The sequence below is a fragment of the Ursus arctos genome, chromosome X (assembly GCF_023065955.2).
Source record: "Ursus arctos isolate Adak ecotype North America chromosome X, UrsArc2.0, whole genome shotgun sequence".
NCBI lineage: Eukaryota > Metazoa > Chordata > Mammalia > Carnivora > Ursidae > Ursus > Ursus arctos.
Genome location: NC_079873.1, coordinates 62,034,946 through 62,053,077, shown reverse-complemented (window position 1 = coordinate 62,053,077; position 18,132 = coordinate 62,034,946). Strand labels below are relative to the sequence as shown.

The 18,132-nt window shown below is 36.2% G+C and overlaps 1 protein-coding gene across 1 annotated transcript in view; it reads left to right on the top strand.

Moving 5' to 3' along the window:
• The first annotated feature begins 2,330 nt into the window (after positions 1-2,330).
• The window catches only part of LOC113242127 (fibronectin type III domain containing protein 3C1-like), a 56,734-nt gene continuing 40,932 nt past the window's right edge, over positions 2,331-18,132 (top strand). Inside the window, 16 exon segments of the mRNA XM_048213798.1 lie at positions 2,331-3,045; positions 3,557-3,609; positions 3,943-4,085; positions 6,130-6,189; positions 6,540-6,678; positions 7,389-7,442; positions 7,557-7,678; positions 7,764-7,938; positions 9,114-9,200; positions 9,430-9,568; positions 10,134-10,228; positions 10,790-10,906; positions 11,017-11,122; positions 11,882-11,973; positions 12,187-12,300; positions 14,094-14,243. Of these exon segments, the coding sequence (XP_048069755.1) occupies positions 2,331-3,045; positions 3,557-3,609; positions 3,943-4,085; positions 6,130-6,189; positions 6,540-6,678; positions 7,389-7,442; positions 7,557-7,678; positions 7,764-7,938; positions 9,114-9,200; positions 9,430-9,568; positions 10,134-10,228; positions 10,790-10,906; positions 11,017-11,122; positions 11,882-11,973; positions 12,187-12,300; positions 14,094-14,243 (2,361 nt within the window).

Here is an 18,132-nt window from a genome sequence, read left to right as displayed (position 1 = left end):
CAACATGTCTTTTTGTACTGCACAGCTGTGGAAATCAATAACATGCTAAATAAGTCAATATAATATGGTTTGATTCTAAATGGAATTATCTATTTCAACAATATCTAACAAAAATACAAATGCATGTACCTTTTCACCTAGCAATTCCACTTTGAGGAATTTATCCTACAGATGTGTTTTTCACAAATTTGGAATAATAAATGTACAAGATTATTCATCACAGTAGTGTTTGTGATCATAGAAGGCTGCAAAAAACCCACACGCTTGTCAACGGAGGATTGTGTACAATGGAGGATATCCATATAATGGAGTACTATGCAGCTGTGGAAAAAAGTGGGGAAGTTCTATGTACTGATAAAGAAAGATCTTTAAGATATATTGCTAAGTGTAAAAAGCAAGGTACAGATAGTAATAGTGCAAATAATTATACTTTTTATGTAATAAAAAGGAGGAAAAATAATCTGTATTCTTGCTTATACAGACAAATTCTGTAAGGATTCATAAGAAACTAAGAACACTGGGGGCACTGAGCAGATAAAATTTAGGAGGGAAATTTTACACGTATAGTTTTTTATACTTTATTGTTTTAAACAATGTCAACATATTATCTATTGTCAAAAAATTACCTTTCTGAAAGCCATACATATAGAGACAAGGAAGAATTATCTTGTCTTCTGCTTGACATAGTTTCACTTGGTTATTACTTTTTGATTCCTTAGGTTTTCTAAATTAAGAGCATAGGATATAAATCTTAAACTTAGTAAAAAAAAATGACAACTTTTATTAATTCTAATATATTTATATGGTTCTGTCTTCCAACTTAGGTGGTGGAAGACAATGGCATTCGCAAAATTATCATTGTGCCTCAGACAATTGACTATAATACAACTGTGCCTGCTCCTATACAAGTATCACACTTCATTGCACCATCCGCTCCTACGTATACACAAGGTCCTCAACTTATGTATCCTGCAGTTCAAGGGGAATTTCCACCACCTTACATCCAAGAGCCTTTGCCACAGCAGCTGCCACCACCACCACTGCCACAACTGGTGCCACCACAGCTGCCACCACCACAGCTGCCACAACTGTTGCCACCACCTCTGCCACCACCCCAGCTGCCACCACCACCGCTGCCACAACTGGTGCCACCACCACTGCCACAACTGGTGCCACCACAGCTGCCACCACCACAGCTGCCACCACCACAGCTGCCACAACTGTTGCTACCACCACTGCTGCCACCACCCCAGCTGCCACAACTGTTGCCACCACCACCTCTGCTACCACCACAGCTGCCACCACCACAGCTGCCACCACCACAGCTGCCACAACTGTTGCCACCACCACCTCTGCTACCACCACAGCTGCCACCACCACAGCTGCCACCACAGCTGCCACAACTGCTGCCACCACCACAGCTGCCACAAATGCTGCCACCACAGCTGCCACAACTACTGCCACCACAGCTGCCACAACTGCTGCCACCACAGCTGCCACAACTACTGCCACCACAGCTGCCACAACTGTTGCCACCACAACTGCCACAACTGCTGCCACCACAGCTGCCACCGCCACAGCTGCCACCACAGCTGCCACCACTGCTGCCACCACCAGCAACATTTATATACCAAGAGCAGCATGGTAGTATACAATTTTCTTAAACAGAAAATATTTTGAGTTTGTTAAGATCAACAGCTTTGGGAAATTATTATGATGAAAAAAGTAGAAAGTAGTAACATTTCCATGAATGATCACATTTCATGAATGTATATTAGGATTAATGAAAATAAGTACTGGTTTGTGTTTAAGGCAAAATGCTCATAAACATAATTTTCTATATATTTTTGTACTTTGATATAACATTTATATATATTTTTACTGATTGGTCTATAAAATCATATTGGAAAATTATAAAAGAATGTTTTGATTATTAATGCCATACAGTGGGAATATAAAAGACACTGAAGGGTCAACATTACAACATTACAATCATCTTAGGACCTTAAAATTTGGAAGTGGAATTACTCCCTAGGAAAACATTATCTGTATTTGGTCATGGTTTTTTATTTCTGTACATATCAATACATTATAAAAATACACACCAAATATCTGTATTAAAGCAAAACAAGAAAAATTTTAAAAGTAAAACATGGCTTATCAGTGGTTTTGGTTTGAAGAAAAGATTAAAAAGACCTTGAGATATGTAGTTATTATAATTATTAAGCAGTACTCCATTGTCTCTTTTAGAAATTTATTCCCACGGAAGAGCAAATTATAACCAGTTTGATGAAAGGGCTGCTAACCTTGGAGAACATATGAAGAAAAAAATGAGAGAAGGCCAACTTGGCGGAGACAAGAATAGCTATATAGTTAACAACACCTCTTTGCTTGTGAACGAAACCAATGATTTTTCCAGTATTCCTGCTACTCCAAGCACTTACACTGTGGACTATGCTCCAAGTAGCTACACTGTTGACAATACCTTGAGCACCTACACTGTGGAGAATGCTCCACACACCTGTACTGTTGACAGCGCATCAGGTACCTACACTGTAGACAACACTAAAAGCACTTACACTGTGGACAATGCTCCATGTACCTACACTGTGACCAATGCTCAGAACATTTACATTGCTGACAATACTCCCAGCAATTCTTCCACTGACCATGCCCCTAGTACTTCCACCACAGACAATGCTCTTCCTTCCACCAGTGACAGTGTTCCAGACCCTTCCAGCACTAATTATGTCCCCAATACTTCCACTTCTGACAGTACTCCCAGACCATCACCTATTGACAGCACTCCAAGCTCTTCCATTTCTGACCACGCTCCCAAAACTCCCATCTCTGAAAGTGCTCCCAGCACTTCTGCCATTGACGGTGCTCTCAGTGCTTCCAATGCTGCCAGCAATTCCAACACTGCCAGTGCTCATGTTGAGACCAGTCATGGAAAGAAATGGAGTGCTGCAGGTAGTGGAAGCATCAAGCAGAAACCAGGTGGAAAACAAAGCAAGAGCCCATCATCAAATGCTGCAGAAAAAGGTAAGGTCAGGAGTTTAATTTTGTTGCCAAGGAATAAACATCCTAATGTTTAGGAATCTCAGTGCATCTTAAATATTTAAGTGCCATTTTGTTTCCATTTCCTCCTGTCCTCTTTGTACCCCTAAACCTAAACTCTTAATGAAATCACAGTTGAGCTGCCTTTTTAAATCATGGAGAAATGACCATCCTCATGCAAAAATGTGTCATGTATCTTCTGTGCACACCACGTAATTCTTTTCTAGTTGTCTGCCAGTGAAACATTGCAAATTACTCTACAGTCCTAATGAATTCACATTATTTCATTTAAACTGGGGACTCTGTCTTTTGTTAGAGTTTGTTTAATAACATACACTTTAGACTGCTCTCTTCTTTTAAAATTTTAACATAAATTGCTACTAGGTGTTTAGTAGCTCTCCTGGTGATGATGTATTTGTAGTTGGATAATAGACATCTAACTTCTTTTTATTGTTTTTACCAATGTAATATTTTATTTTGGGATGTTTTCTTTTAGAATGCATAACAGAACATGGAAAGTTATGCTATTTCAACATTGAGAAACCTGTAGTAAGTAACTCAAGTGAATATTTAAGTATTCCTTTTAATTTACTTTTTCATTCTAAAGTATGCAAGTTCACTGATATTTTTCTCTATAAAAGTTTTAATTTGAACCCTTTACCTGATTAAAATTTCATAATCTCCATTAACTATTTAATACATAAAGATTCAGAATGGTAATATAAAGATAATATTAACAGCATTGTTTAATCACAGTATTTAAGCACCTAATATGAGGAGAACAATATATTTAGCATCAAAAAGACTTAGGGAAAGATTATATCATAAATTACAGATTATATTTTTTAAATACCCTACTGGAATTTTTGTTATTTATTTTAGGTTTCTGATGTTCAAACAAGATCTGCTATTATTTCATGGAAACTATGTGGTGCTGAGAAATGTGATCACACCAAATCTCATGTGACATTTGAACTGGCAGTATCTAACAGCGGTAAAAATGGAAAATATAAAAATGTATATATGTAAGTCTCTTTTTAATCATTTCTCATTTCTCATAATTTAATTCAAATATGCTATCTAAATGTATAGACCTCAACTTTTTTATAATAATTTTTTATTATGTTATGTTAGTCACCATACAGTACATCCCCAGTTTTTGATGCAGTGTTCCATGATTCATTATTTGTGTATAACACCCAGTGCACCATGCAAGATATGCCCTCCTTAATATCCATCACTGGCCTATCCCAATCCCCCACCCCCCTCCCCTCTGAAGCCCTCAGTTTGTTTCCCAGAGTCCATAGTCTCTCATGGTTCATTCCCCCTTCTGTTTACCCACCTTCATTCTTCCCTTCCTTCTCCTACCGATCTTCCTATTTCTTATGTTCCATAAATGACTGAAATCATATGATAATTTATAGACCTCAACTTAAATCTAGGCTGAGTTCTCAAGATTTTTTCTGCCATTTTTTCCAAGCTTTGAATGCAATTTTATACTAAAATAGTTTTATAAATGGTGGGTGGTTGCCAGGTCAGTCCATGAAATTCATTGAATCATAATTATGTTAGTGCTGAGAAGGATCTTAAATATCAACTGATCCATTCTCTTCAGTTTACAGCTTTCCTATTTGAAAAGTTTAGACTTAGGGAAGAAAATGTTCCCTCCAATTCTCCCTTCTCTTTTTTCACTTCGGTCATTTTAGGGGGAAAAAAAAAGTTTCACTTTATGGTAGGCTATGCAAATCCATTGCAATTGGATTTAAGAGAGACTCTCCTGGAAATTTCATTACAGAAGCTAGTTATAATGTGGAGCTATGCTAGCAGCAGGATGAGCTTAGGAATGTGCTCAGAAAATACAACCAGGAAAAAAAATACAACCAGGACTAGGGAGGATACAGTGGAGGACACAGCAAGAGCATACCCAACCACTCTGAATAAACTGCTTCTCGACTGAATAGGAACATGTAATCTGAAAGAGAACAGACAGAGAAAGGCACAGTAGAAAGGAAATCCCAAGTGAGGAAGAAGAAATTCCTTTGCTCACCAAACAATTATGCAAGAAATTAGTCAGAGATCTGGAGCTGTCTCTACAGCACTTTAAAAATCATAATACATCTTAAACTTCATTTATTAGAATTTGTCATCTTTACTCAGAGACTCAAAGTGAAATTTTAAATGCAATTGGTTATCATGTAATGTTTTACTTCCTTTATAATTAGCAGCTAGAAATTTTAAATTTAAGAATTATAATACACAATCTTCTCCATTGGGTAGAGGGATGGGAATATGTAAAATGTGATGAAAAGCTACTTATAAAATTAAGTTTTATAGGAGGTTACACGCTGGTCTTTTTCTGGTGTTATGTATTTCATAAATATGTTTTTTATAAAAATACTCTTATCACCCTATACCCTTGAGTGGTCTTTGCTTAGAAGTATCAGCCTTTGCTTAAAAATAATAATCTTTTAGCTCTTTCTGGAGGCAATTTCTAGGGTTGGAGCCTGAAAGAACTCTTTGAGTTGGTAGAGTACACCTAGGTACTTACGACTGTTTCAGGAAGATATAGATGTGGAAGCACAGCCACTCAATCCACTGTAGCAAATAGGTGCCCTCCCCAGAAAGATTTCCTTTTGTAATTGAATGAATAAATTGCATGATGCACAGTATCTTTCAGGTTTTTCATATCAACACTATTTTAAATAAGCTAATTAAAGACAAATCTGTATTATTACAGTGTGAAGAAGTTGCAGTGGGAAAAATTATAAAATTTCACTTCATAAAGCCATATTAATTTCACATGCAAATGAAGAACTTGTAGTATTAGTATCGCTTTTTTGCATTCATATAAAATAGGCTAAAGTTATCTAAATTTCAAGGAAAATTGTGTTTCTTTGTTTATCATTTGAATATGTAGGATTAAGACTGTTAGCTATCATCGAACTTTACATCGGAAACCAGGGATGTACTGTATGGTGACTAACATAATATAATAAAAAACATTAAAAAAAAGACTGTTAGCTATTAAATATTTGTGAGATCATTTATAAACAAATATTATGTTCACAGTGGTGATGGGGTTATATTTACTCTACTTGATCTACAACCATCCACGGCCTATTTTATAAGGTAAGAACTCCATCCTACACAACCCCACCCACCCTGTAGCTAGGCAGACTCCCCGGTCTATATCAGTTTACTACTTTTGATTTCTATGGTCAACATTGCTACTTGCCAGCAGAGTGGCCTATTCTTCATGCTTTAAAACAGCCTCCTCCAAATCCATCATTAGTTCTCTTTCTTTCACTTAGTACTGGTGAGAGAGTGATTTGGGAGCCATCACCTGTAACAATCCAACTTGGCTCTATTAGAAAATTTTTTCTAATTAGCTCCTAATATGTATCAGGGAACTCAAGTATCCAGTTTAGTACGTGTAAGGATAAATATTTGAAAACTTACAATTGTCGTTAAATTTTTAGAATTACAACCATAAGAAACTCAGCACACAGAACTATGTCTGAAGTGGTTAGCTTCACAACTCCAGGTTGTGAACCAGACCCTCCACTTGCACCCAAACTAATTAACCGATCCAAGAGCAGCCTGAATTTACAGTGGAAAGTAAGTATTTTACTGCCAAAGTCTCCTCAACATGTTTTAATTTAAAAACATTCTTTCTACTTTGTCCTGAATTTAAATATGAAATTATGCCTGCCTCATCTGACCTATTTCCCTAGCACTTTTCCTTTTTCCATAATCATCTTTCTTTTCTATGTCAAGCATCAAGTAAATTAAGAAATGTCAATCATAATTTCAATTAGTAAAAGTTGAAGTGTCAATTACTATAATCTAAATTTATTTATAATTGTACCTACCAATAAATCTACCTCTTAATTATTAACTTTATTACATAAAATTTGGGAAACAAAACAAGACATAGAATTTGGGTATCTCTTATAGACTGTAAAAAAAAGTGCATTTTAACTTTGAAATCTGGATGGCTTTAAAAACAAAATGTAAGCAGATTAATTTTACAGTAATTTCAATCACTTTTTTTAATAATAATATTTTTTATTATATTATGTTAGTCACCATACAGTACATCCCTAGTTTTTGATGTAAAGTTCCATGATTCATTACTTGCATATAACACCCAGTGCACCATGCAATACGTGCCCTCCTTAAAACCCATCACCAGCCTATCCCATTCCTCCCCCCCCCACCCCGGGAAACAAACTGAGGGATTCAATCACTTTAATTATATAGTGTGTGTATGTACATATACTGTGTAAAAACAGACCATCATAATTTTATCTTTCTGATATATTTAGGGTTCCAATGATAATGGTTCCAAAATAAACAGCTTCCTTTTGGAATGGGATGAGGTAAACCATTTTATCTCTTAAAAGCACTTGTTTGTAAATGTATATTATTGTTATGATGAATTTTTATATTTGCAGCATTTTTTAATATTCTAACATTTTGCATCTATTATTAAGGGCAAAGGTGAAGGCTTCAAAAGTTGTTATATGGGTACCATGAAACAGCACAAGATCCTTAAACTGAATGCTTCTACAAAATATTCATTCAGACTAGCTGCCAAAAATAACTTTGGCTTGAGGTACATTGAATTATTGCAATATTTAAAAGTCTATACTTTAATAAGAACCTGAAAATAACTTTTCCAATATTAATTTGCTTTTCAGTGATTTCAGTGAAATAGCAGTTTTCCATACATCAGGAACTATGCCTCCAACACCTTCACCTCCTAAGCTAAAAGAAGCAGGAATCTGTGATTTGTCACTAGAATGGTGTGCCCCAACTAACACAAACCCAAATGACAGTCTTACTTATGTACTAGAAATGGAAGAAGCAGGATCCGTAAGTTTTCTTTTCACATGCTTTAATCTTCAACTTCAGTTTTAGATTCATTTTACATGCATTTTATACTGAAAAATTTTACATTTAAATTAATTTCTTTCTTTAAAGTGTTTATTTAAATTCCAGTTAGTTGGGACACCTGGGTGGCTCAGTCGGTTAAGCCTCTGCCTTTGGCTCAAGTCATGATGGGATTGATTCCCGCATTGGGCTCCTTGCTCAGCGGAGAGCCTTCTTCTCCCTCTGCCTGCAGCTCTCCCTGCCTGTGCTCTCTCTCCCTTTCTGACAAATAAATAAAACCTTTAAAAATAAATAAATAAATTCCAGTTAGTTAACAGTGTAATATTAGTTTCAGGCGTACAATTTAGTGACTCAACACTTAAATACAACACCCAGTGCTCATCACAAGGGCACTCCTTAATCCCGATCATCTATTTAACCCATCCCCCCACCCACCTCCCTTCTGGTAACCATCAGTTTGTTCTCTATAGTTGAGTCTATTTCTCAGCTTTCCTCTTTTTTTCCCTATGATTAAGCTAATTTCTACTCAATCAAACCATGTGATTCCCAAGTCTCTGTGTTCTAGATGGAACCAATGCTGAGCCAAGTTTAGGCAAGCCAGTACAGGGAGTTCTGAAGGTACCTAAGTCCTGGAAGATTAGCTAAAAGCAGCAGCAGCCATAACAACACAAGAGATCCACAGTGAAGTGTGTTAGTTCTTCAACTTTGGGCCAATCCCAGATGACCTTGCTTGGTCATACGGATCCTCTGCATACTTCTACTAGGGCAAAACCTTTCCTCATCTCCCTGGATTCCTGATGTGGATGGGCAAATTTTTTCATTGCATTCTGAACTTTCAAGTCTATACTAAATAGGCTATTCAACCTAAAAGGCAGCTGTACATTTTATGTTATATATTTTTTACATTTTATATAAAGCAACTAATTTAAGAAGAGTTCTGTGTGATTAATATGCTAAGTGCCTTCATATACATTATCTCATTACATCCTGAAAAAAAGGAGCCCTTTGAAGTAGAAAGTGTCTCCATTTTTTTCATAGAGAAACTAAGGTTCAGAGAGACTAAGGGACTTGCTCAGGACCACCCAGATGGAAAAATCAGCTGAAGTTAGAACTTGAACCCAAACCTAATTCCTAAGTTCATTGTCTTTCATTTCCAGGGGCTGGGTTTTAAACCTAAATACAACGGAGAAGACCTCTCATGCACTATAAGAAATCTTCAGAGAAGTACTACATACAAATGTAGGGTATGTGGTATAATTTATTAATTTGTATCATATTTTTAATATTAAATTATATTCTTCACTGGAGATAAAAAATGAATACCTTTTTTGGTTGAAATTAAACATTATTTTGCATTTAGCTCTCAGAAATCTTCAAATAACTTGCTTTATACTATTATTTGCAAACTGCACATTCTCATATCAGATATTTATTTCCAGTAGTCAACCAAGGTATTCTCTTTTACTCAAACAGATCTTTGCCTACAATCTGGAAGGAAGGAGTAACCCCAGTGGAGAAGTAAAATATACTACCTGTCCAGATAAGCCTGGATCCCCTAAAACACCATATATAAAGGGAAAAATCTATGCACACAGAGTAAAAATTGGATGGGGTAATGTTTTTATATTTAAAATGTACCCTTTCTGTCTTAATATTAACTATTGAGAAGAAATCTTCCTCTAATTGCCCTCCACTCTATAAAATACTCTCCTAATTATTTGCATTTGAAATATTTCACCATATAAATGAGTTCAGTTGTAAATGACATTTTTTATAGTTCTCTATTGCTATCTCATTAATTCACACATGAACAAATGACTACATTTTACATGAGCCCTCAAAAATTATAGTTATTCCAAGTAAGATTATATCTAATATAGAGGCCACAATTTAAAAAAACACATCAATGATAAATGCCATCTTGACAAGAAATTATGTTCGTACAAATCATTTTGCCTCTAAACTGGCAAAATCTACTTCAAGGTACAAACAGTTAGCATTTTAATCTCTTCCAAAGAACTTTAAAATCTTACTTGTTTCATGTCTAATATTAATATCCTATTAAGTTTCATGCTTGCATTTTTTTCTCCATAAAAAATTTAATTTATAAGATAATGCTCTAGTGGAAGACTTATAAGTTTATTCAAGAATAATTTTAATTTTTTTTTTTTTTTCAGAACCACCCAAAGATAATGGTGGGACATACATTTCAAGTTACAGTTTAGAAGTTAGTGAAAATTCAGATGGTAAGACATCATGATTTTTTTTCAAAGTCTAATTATAAGGTTTTTAAAAAGTTTTTATTTAAATTCCAGTTAGTTAACATGCAGCGTAATATTAGTTTCAGGTGTACAATATAATGATTTAACACTTCTGTACAACACCTGGTGCTCATCACAACTGTGCATCATGATTTTTTTTGAAGTTTTTATTTTGAAATAGTTTTAGACTTATGCAGAAGTTGTCAAAATAGTGTAGAGAATTCCTGTATATAACCTTCTCTCAGCTTCTCCTAAAATTAATATCTTACATAACCACAGTACAATTATCAAAACCAGGAAATTGGCATTGGTAAAATACTATATTAACTAATTCAGGACTTACTTGGATTTCTCCATTTTTTAGTAGCAAATTATGTTTATTTACTGATCTTTTATTATTTTATGGCTAATTCTATAAGGAATATAATTATTTAACTATTGTAAATAGGTAACTGGGCCACGATTTCCAAAATGCTTATTTCTTAGTATATACATGAGGTAATAATGGTACCCATAAAATTTATAAGCTACCTATAAATAAATTAGATAAATTTGCTTTTATCCTTTCAGAGAATTCCTGGAACATAATCTACAATGGAACCACAAAGGAATTTCTATATGATCACCTGCAACCTGGTACTACATATAAACTGAGAGTCTTTTGTACATCACCTATAGGCCAAAGCCAGGTGAGGAAACAGAGAGGGAATTGAGGATTTAAATGACCTATATTACTAAATGTTTTAAAAAACTGAATTTGAATTTAAGATAATCATAAGGTATTTGGTATTTCTCCTAGCCTTCAGATATACTGACTATTCAAACACCTACTCTTGCTCCTGCATCTTGCCATCCTCCACCCTTGAATGGTGAAGCAAAGACCAGAGAAACCAACATCAAATATGGTGAGGCTTCTTGTATGATTTGAATGACATCACCTAAATTTCTTGTTTTGTAACCTCTGATTTTAATTAATTAATTGTTATTAAAGCAGAGCAAATGCATTTTTTTACTACAAAATCAAATAATATTTAGAAAACTTTCTTACTTGGTAATTGAAATCACAATAATCTTTGAAGTGTAATTAACATTCAATGTTATATTAGCTTCAGGTGTACAACATTGATTCAATAATTCTATTCATTAGTCATGCTTACCACAATAAGTATAATCACCATCTATCACCATACAATGTTATTACAATATTACTGATTATATTCCCATGCTGTACTTTTTATCTCCATGATTTATTTATAACTAAAAGTTTGGACCTCTTAATCCCCTTTATCTATTTTGCCCATCCCCCCAACCACCACTCCTCTGGCAGCCAACAGTTCTCTGTATTTCAGAGTCTGGTTTTTTGGTTTTTTTTGTTCGGTTGGTTTGTTTTTTAGATTCCACATATAAGTGAAATCATATGGTATTTCTCTCTCTGTCTGACTCACAACACTTAGTAAATACCCTCTAGGTCCACCCATCTTGTCACAAGTGTTTTAAATTTTAAAATTAAATTTAAAAGTTAATTGACACAAATTAATATAATTTGAGTTTTGTTACTTTATTGTTTTGACATTGTGTCTTCTAAAATTATTTTGTATTATTTTAAAGGACCACCCTTAAAATTATTTGCAAATTTTTAAAGTTTATTCTGTACATTTTTGTAGATAATCATCCTAATGGAAACTCTGAAGCACTTGCAGATGTCAAAAAGGCAGAAGATAACCAAGATGACAAACAAGGGCGCCCTAGTTCCAAAGTGAGATGCATACTGAGTAAATTAATTTCTGAAGAACCCAGTTTCTGGTTAAAAGCAGTGAATAGTGCTGGGGAAGTTATATCGTTCAGTTGACCCATTCATGGTTCATTTCACTTTGGATGAATATATGCTTCTACTTCCTGTCAGGGTGGGAAGTGACCATACCTGCACAATCATTTTTGTGTTTTCTTATTTGTTTGTGTTTATTTGTAGTTTGGATCTCATCCATTGAAGTCTGAAACTGCACCAGTCCCTATCCCTCCTTCTCAATGTGGTATACCTGTGCTAACCTGCATGGGTCCAACCTGTGTTGTTGTTAGTTGGGAGGTATGTTATGAATTTATTTTTATTAATTTTGTGGATATAAGAGCACAGTGATTTGTTTAGTATTTTTTTTTGAAAGTCTACAACTCCCTAAGGAGTCAGAGTTTAGATTAGGATTCATAAATCTCGGACCCTGGTTCTAGAACACACATAAGACCTGATACTAGTACTATTAGAGAGGCTAAGACTAGGGATGCCTGGGTGGCTCAGTTGGTTATGCCTCTGCCTTCAGCTCAGGTCATGATCCTAGGGTCCTGGGATCGTGTCCTGCATTGGGCTCCTTGCTCAGTGGGGAGCCTGCTTCTCCCCCTGCCTACCTCTCTCTCTGACAAATAAATAAATAAAATCTTTTTAAAAAGAAAGAAAGAGAAAGAGAAAGAGGAAGAGGAAGAGAAAAGAAAGAAAGAAGAAAGAAAGAAAGAAAGAAAGAAAGAAAGAAAGAAAGAAAGAAAAAGAGAGAGAGAGAGAGAAAGAAAGAAAGAAAGAAAGAAAGAGAAAGAAAGAAAGAAAGAAAGAAAGAAAGAAAGAAAGAAAGAAAGAAAGAAAGAAAGAAAGAAACACTAAGACCAGGAGCACCTGGGTGGCTCAGTCGATTGAGCATCTGACTCTTGGTTTTGGCTGAGGTCATGATCTCAGGGTCTTGAGATCAAGCCTGCATCAGGCTCCACACTCAGCATAGAGTCTGCTTGAGAATTTTTCCCTCCCACTCTGCTCCTCCCCCTGCTCGTGCTTTCTAAAATAAATAAGTAAATAAAATCTTAAAAAAAAAAAAAAAAGAGTGGTGCCTGGGTGGCTCAGTGGGTTAAGCATCTGCCTTCAGCTCAGGTCATGATCCCAGCATCCTGGGATAGAACCCCATGTCCAGCTCCTTGCTCAGCAGGGAGCCTATATCTCCTTCTGACTGCCCCCCTGCTTGTGCTCACTCTCACTCTGTCAAATAAATGGATGAAATAATTTTTAATAAATAAATAAATAAATGGCTAAAACTATGGTAATCCTATGGTAATCCTGCTTTCCAGACTCTATATTTATAGAGATTGATAAATTTGGAAAACCAAATAGGTGATCAATAGGTGACTATTTTAATTTTTAAAACCAAAACAAGAGATAATAAAATTAAATCAATTTATAGAACTTATTTTTTAAAGTTTCATTGGTAAATCTCTGGTACTGTTTGTGTACATGTAACTCTACAACTTGATACATTAAAAATGTAGCCAAATGACTATGAGTTAGTGAAGCTTTAAAAAATGTTTTGCATCCATGTGAATAGCTCCCCATTTAAACAAGCTGAAAAATTAAAAACTGGCTTAGTTAGTAAGCCACCTATGTATATTTGAATTTTTCTTCTATTCTTCCCAGACTCTAGCAGAGGGTTTTTAGCATTGACACAAAAGCTTTAGTTTGATAATAACAAATGACAAGTCTGATTACAGAACTGTACAAAATCCAGAGAACACTGGAATTTGTTCGACCCCACTAATCAATAGTAATATTAAGCAACATTAATATATCTAAGTTTGGTCTTTTTTAAGTAACCTATTTGAGAATAATTTTAACATATTAAAAATAAGAATTTTCAAATATGTGGTATTAGTCCTTTCTCTGAATTTTATTTCAGCCTTTTAATGTTATAGTGTTCTGCCTTATGTTTAATTATTTCTACACTTGTCTCATACCATTTAATAGATTATGAGTTTTGATATTGAAAGAATTATGTTGTAACTCTCCACAATATCTAGTATAATAACAATTTATAGGAAGAACTCAATTTCTGTGTTCGTTGCATCTTTTAGACTCCTGTGTGTAATGGTGCTGAAATCACTGAATATAGACTTGAGTGGCGACAAGGTGAAGAATCGATGCACTCGATTTACACTGGCCCTTGTCTGAGCTATGAAGTTAAAGGTCTCATTCCTGCAACTACATATTTTTGCAGAGTTCAGGTAATCCTAACAGTTATTCCAATGTAAATAAGATGACAGTCATTAACCTATACTATCCACATCCATAATACTGGCACCATTTCCAGTGTGGTGACTAGAAGGGAGTCACAGACTTCCAAACGTTAAATATTTCTCACGTTCAGCAACATCATTCTGAGCTCCTTCAGCTAACATTTAAAACCCCACATAATCTGGAACCTACTTTTTTTTCCAACTTGATCTCCCATTCTTTTCTCTACACTTCTGTTTCCCAAATTACCTTGAACTTAACAATCACTTGAAATGCTTGTTTAAAACACCGATTCCTGCACCACCACTCAGACCCACTGAGTCAAAATTTCTAATCCAGTGACTTGTTAATCTGTAAAATTAAAAAGTATGCAAAGTGATAATTATCAATTAGGAAAAACTTCAGAAACTATTTCAAACAAACAAGTCTATTCTACCACCACCCCAAGTATGCTTTGCACATTTGTTCATGCTTTATTCATTGCCTATCTTCTCCCATAAAACCAAGCATTTGCATGAATGCTTCCTTGAAAACCTTAGCTGGAAATGATCTTTCTTCTCTGAACTGCTAGAATTATAAGGCACATGATTCTAAGGTTTGGGAAGACAATCCAAATTTGGAATGATCTGATATGTTGTCCCTATAAACTAAAGCCATCAAATCATAGGAGCCCTAATACTGAAAATCTAAGCTCCAACTCCCAGATTGCCTTGCATCACTGGAAGTAATTTTTTTTAAATCCTTTGTCAACTTTTTTGGGTACCTATTTTTTTTTTTTTGGCAAAATGTCTGACAATATGTATTTGTGAGAAGGCCACTACAATTGTCCAAAGGACAGGTGAGTTTATGAATATTAAGGATGCTACAGTGGGAATGCTAAGACATTAATGGATTGTAAAGATATCTGAGAGGTAAAAATCAATGGAATGTGAGCCAAGATAGAATATCCCCATACCTCCCAGGTTCTCCTTCTTACAACTAAAAAAAGCTCTGCACACAACACAACACACAAGCATAGAAAGACTATGAATGATGGAAAGAAAGAAAAATGTACAAAGGAAAAGATCCTAAGGAACTCACAACTTGAAAAACAACACAGTAGTGAGCCCCCTGGGGGCTCTGCCAACAGAGACAGACAGGAAAAAAACCTTCAAGAAAAGCCTACATCCCACCAACAAAATGACTGGGAAAATGCTAGCCTAACCAGAGAAAATCTCTTAAGGAATGCCCACCTTACTCTAGCCAAATGAAATTGAAATCTCAATTAAAAAACCGCACACATTACTGCTATTCCCCACCCTTAAAATGCCAATAGGCAGAGTGGGAAGCTGACCATCCAAGCCACCCCAGAAGCAAAGAACATGCTCCAGTTTCCCTACCCAGAGGTTTCAGTTCCAGCAGGGCCAAGCACAGACTTAATCTTCCATTCCCTGCCTGGCAAAATCAGGCAGTGCTCTGCTCCCACTCCCCAGACGACCAGTGTCAGTATGGCCAAGCAGGGACCTTATGATCCTCCACACCTCTCTGATGGAAGCGGGAAGCAGCATTCTAAATCCCCTGAAGGGTTAGTGTTGGCAAACTCAACTTCCACCCTCACCCAGCAGCAATGGACTGACCAAGGTGGTGTGATTCAGGCTAGTTAGCACTCTACATTCTTCCTACCCCTGGGTCACTAAAGCCCAATGAGAAGTTTATTTTTTTTCAATTGAAGTGTAGTTTAAGTGATATACAATATTATTTTTTTATTATTATGGTCAATTAGCCAGCATATAGTACATCATTACTTTTTGATGTAGTGCTCAATGACTCATTAGTTGTGTATATTACCCAGTGCTCATCACCACACGTGCCCTCCTTAATACCCATCACGTAGTTAACCCATCTCCCCCCTGCCCTTCTGTAACCCTCAGTTTGGTTCTGGGAGTCCAAAGTCTCTCATGATTTGTCTCCCTCTCTGATTTCTTCCCCTTCAGTATTCCCTCCCTTCCCTTATGGTCCTCTCCACTATTCCTTATGTTCCACATATGAGTGAAACCATATGATAATTGTCTTTCTCTGCTTGACTTATTTCACTTAGCATAATCCCCTCCAGTTCCATTCATGTCCATGAAAATTGTAGGTATTCATCCTTTCTGATGGCTGAGTAATATTCCATTATATATATGAACCACATCTTTTTTTTTTAAGATTTTATTTATTTATTTGACAGAGATAGAGACAGCCAGCGAGAGAGGGAACACAAGCAGGGGGAGTGGGAGAGGAAGAAGCAGGCTCATATCAGAGGAGCCTGATGTGGGGCTTGATCCCATAACGCCGGGATCATGCCCTGAGCCGAAGGCAGACGCTTAACTGCTATGCCACCCAGGCGCCCCGAACCACATCTTCTTTATCCATTCATCTGTTGAAGGGCATGTCAGCTTCTTCCACAGTTTGGCTATTGTGGACATTGTTGCTATGAACACTGGGGTGCATGTGCCCCTTCTTTTCACTACCTCTGTATCTTTGGGGTAAATACCTAGTAGTGCAATTGCTGGGTCATAGGGTACTTCTATTTTTAACGTCTTGAGGAACCCCCATCCCGTTTTCCAGAGTGACTGTACGAGCTTGCATTCCCACCAACAATGTAAGAGGGTTCCCCTTTCTCCCCATCTTCACCAACATTTGGTGTTTCCTAGTTTGTTAACTTTTGCCATTCTAACTGGTGTAAGGTGGTAACCCATTGTGGTTTTGATTTGTATTTCCCTGATGGCTAGTGATGTTGAGCATGTTACCTGAGTCTGTTAGCCATTTGTATGTCTTCTTTGGAGGAGTGTCTGTTCATGTCTTCTGCCCATTTTTTCACTGGGTTATTTGTTTTTTGGGTGTTGAGTTTGAGAAGTTCTTTATAGATCTTGGATAGCAGCCCTTTATCTGTAATGTCATTTGAAAATATCTCCTCTCATTCCTTAGGTTGCCTTTCAGTTTTGGTGACTGTTTCCTTTGCTGTGCAAAAGATTTTTATCTTGACGAAGTCCCAAAAGTTCCTTTTTTCTTCTGTTTCCCTTGCCTTTAGAGACATGTCTTGAAAGAGGTCACTGTGGCCAATGTTGAGGAAGTTACTGCCTATGTTCTCCTCCAGGATTTTGATGGATTCCTGTCTCATATTTAGGTCTTTCACTCATTTTATTTTTGTGTATGGTGTAAGATAGTGGTCCAGTTTCATTCTTCTGCATGTGGCTGCCCAATTTTCCCAGCACCATTTGTTGAAGAGACTGTCTTCTTGTATTCGATATTCTTTCCTGCTTTGTCGAAGATTAGTTGACCATAGAATTGAGGGTCCATTTCTGGGATGTCCATTCTTTCCACTGATGTGTGTGTCTCTTTTTGTGCCAATACCGTGCTGTCTTGATGATCACAGCTCTGTAATATAGCTTGAAGTCAGGCATTGTGATGCCCCCAGCTTTGGTGTTCTTTTTTTCAACAATCGCCTGGTGATTTGGGGTCTTTTCTGGTTCTGTACAAATTTTAGGATTGCTTGTTCCAGCTCTGTGAAAAATGTTGATGGTATTTTGATAGGGATGGATTTGAAAGTGTAGATTGCTCTTGGCAGCACAGACATTTTCACATGTTTCTTCTTCCAATCCATGAGCGTGGAATTGTTTTTCTATCTCTTTGTGTCTTCCTCAAATTCTTTCATAAGTGTTCTGTAGTTTCTAGAGTATAGATCCTTTACCTCTTTTGTTAGGTTTATTCCTATGTATCTCATGGGTTTTGGTGCTATTGTAAGTGGAATTGATTCCTTAATTTCTCTTTCTTCAGTCACACTGTTAGTGTATAGAAATGCAACTGATTTCTCTGCACTGATTTGTATCCTGCCACATTGCTGAATTGCTGCATCAG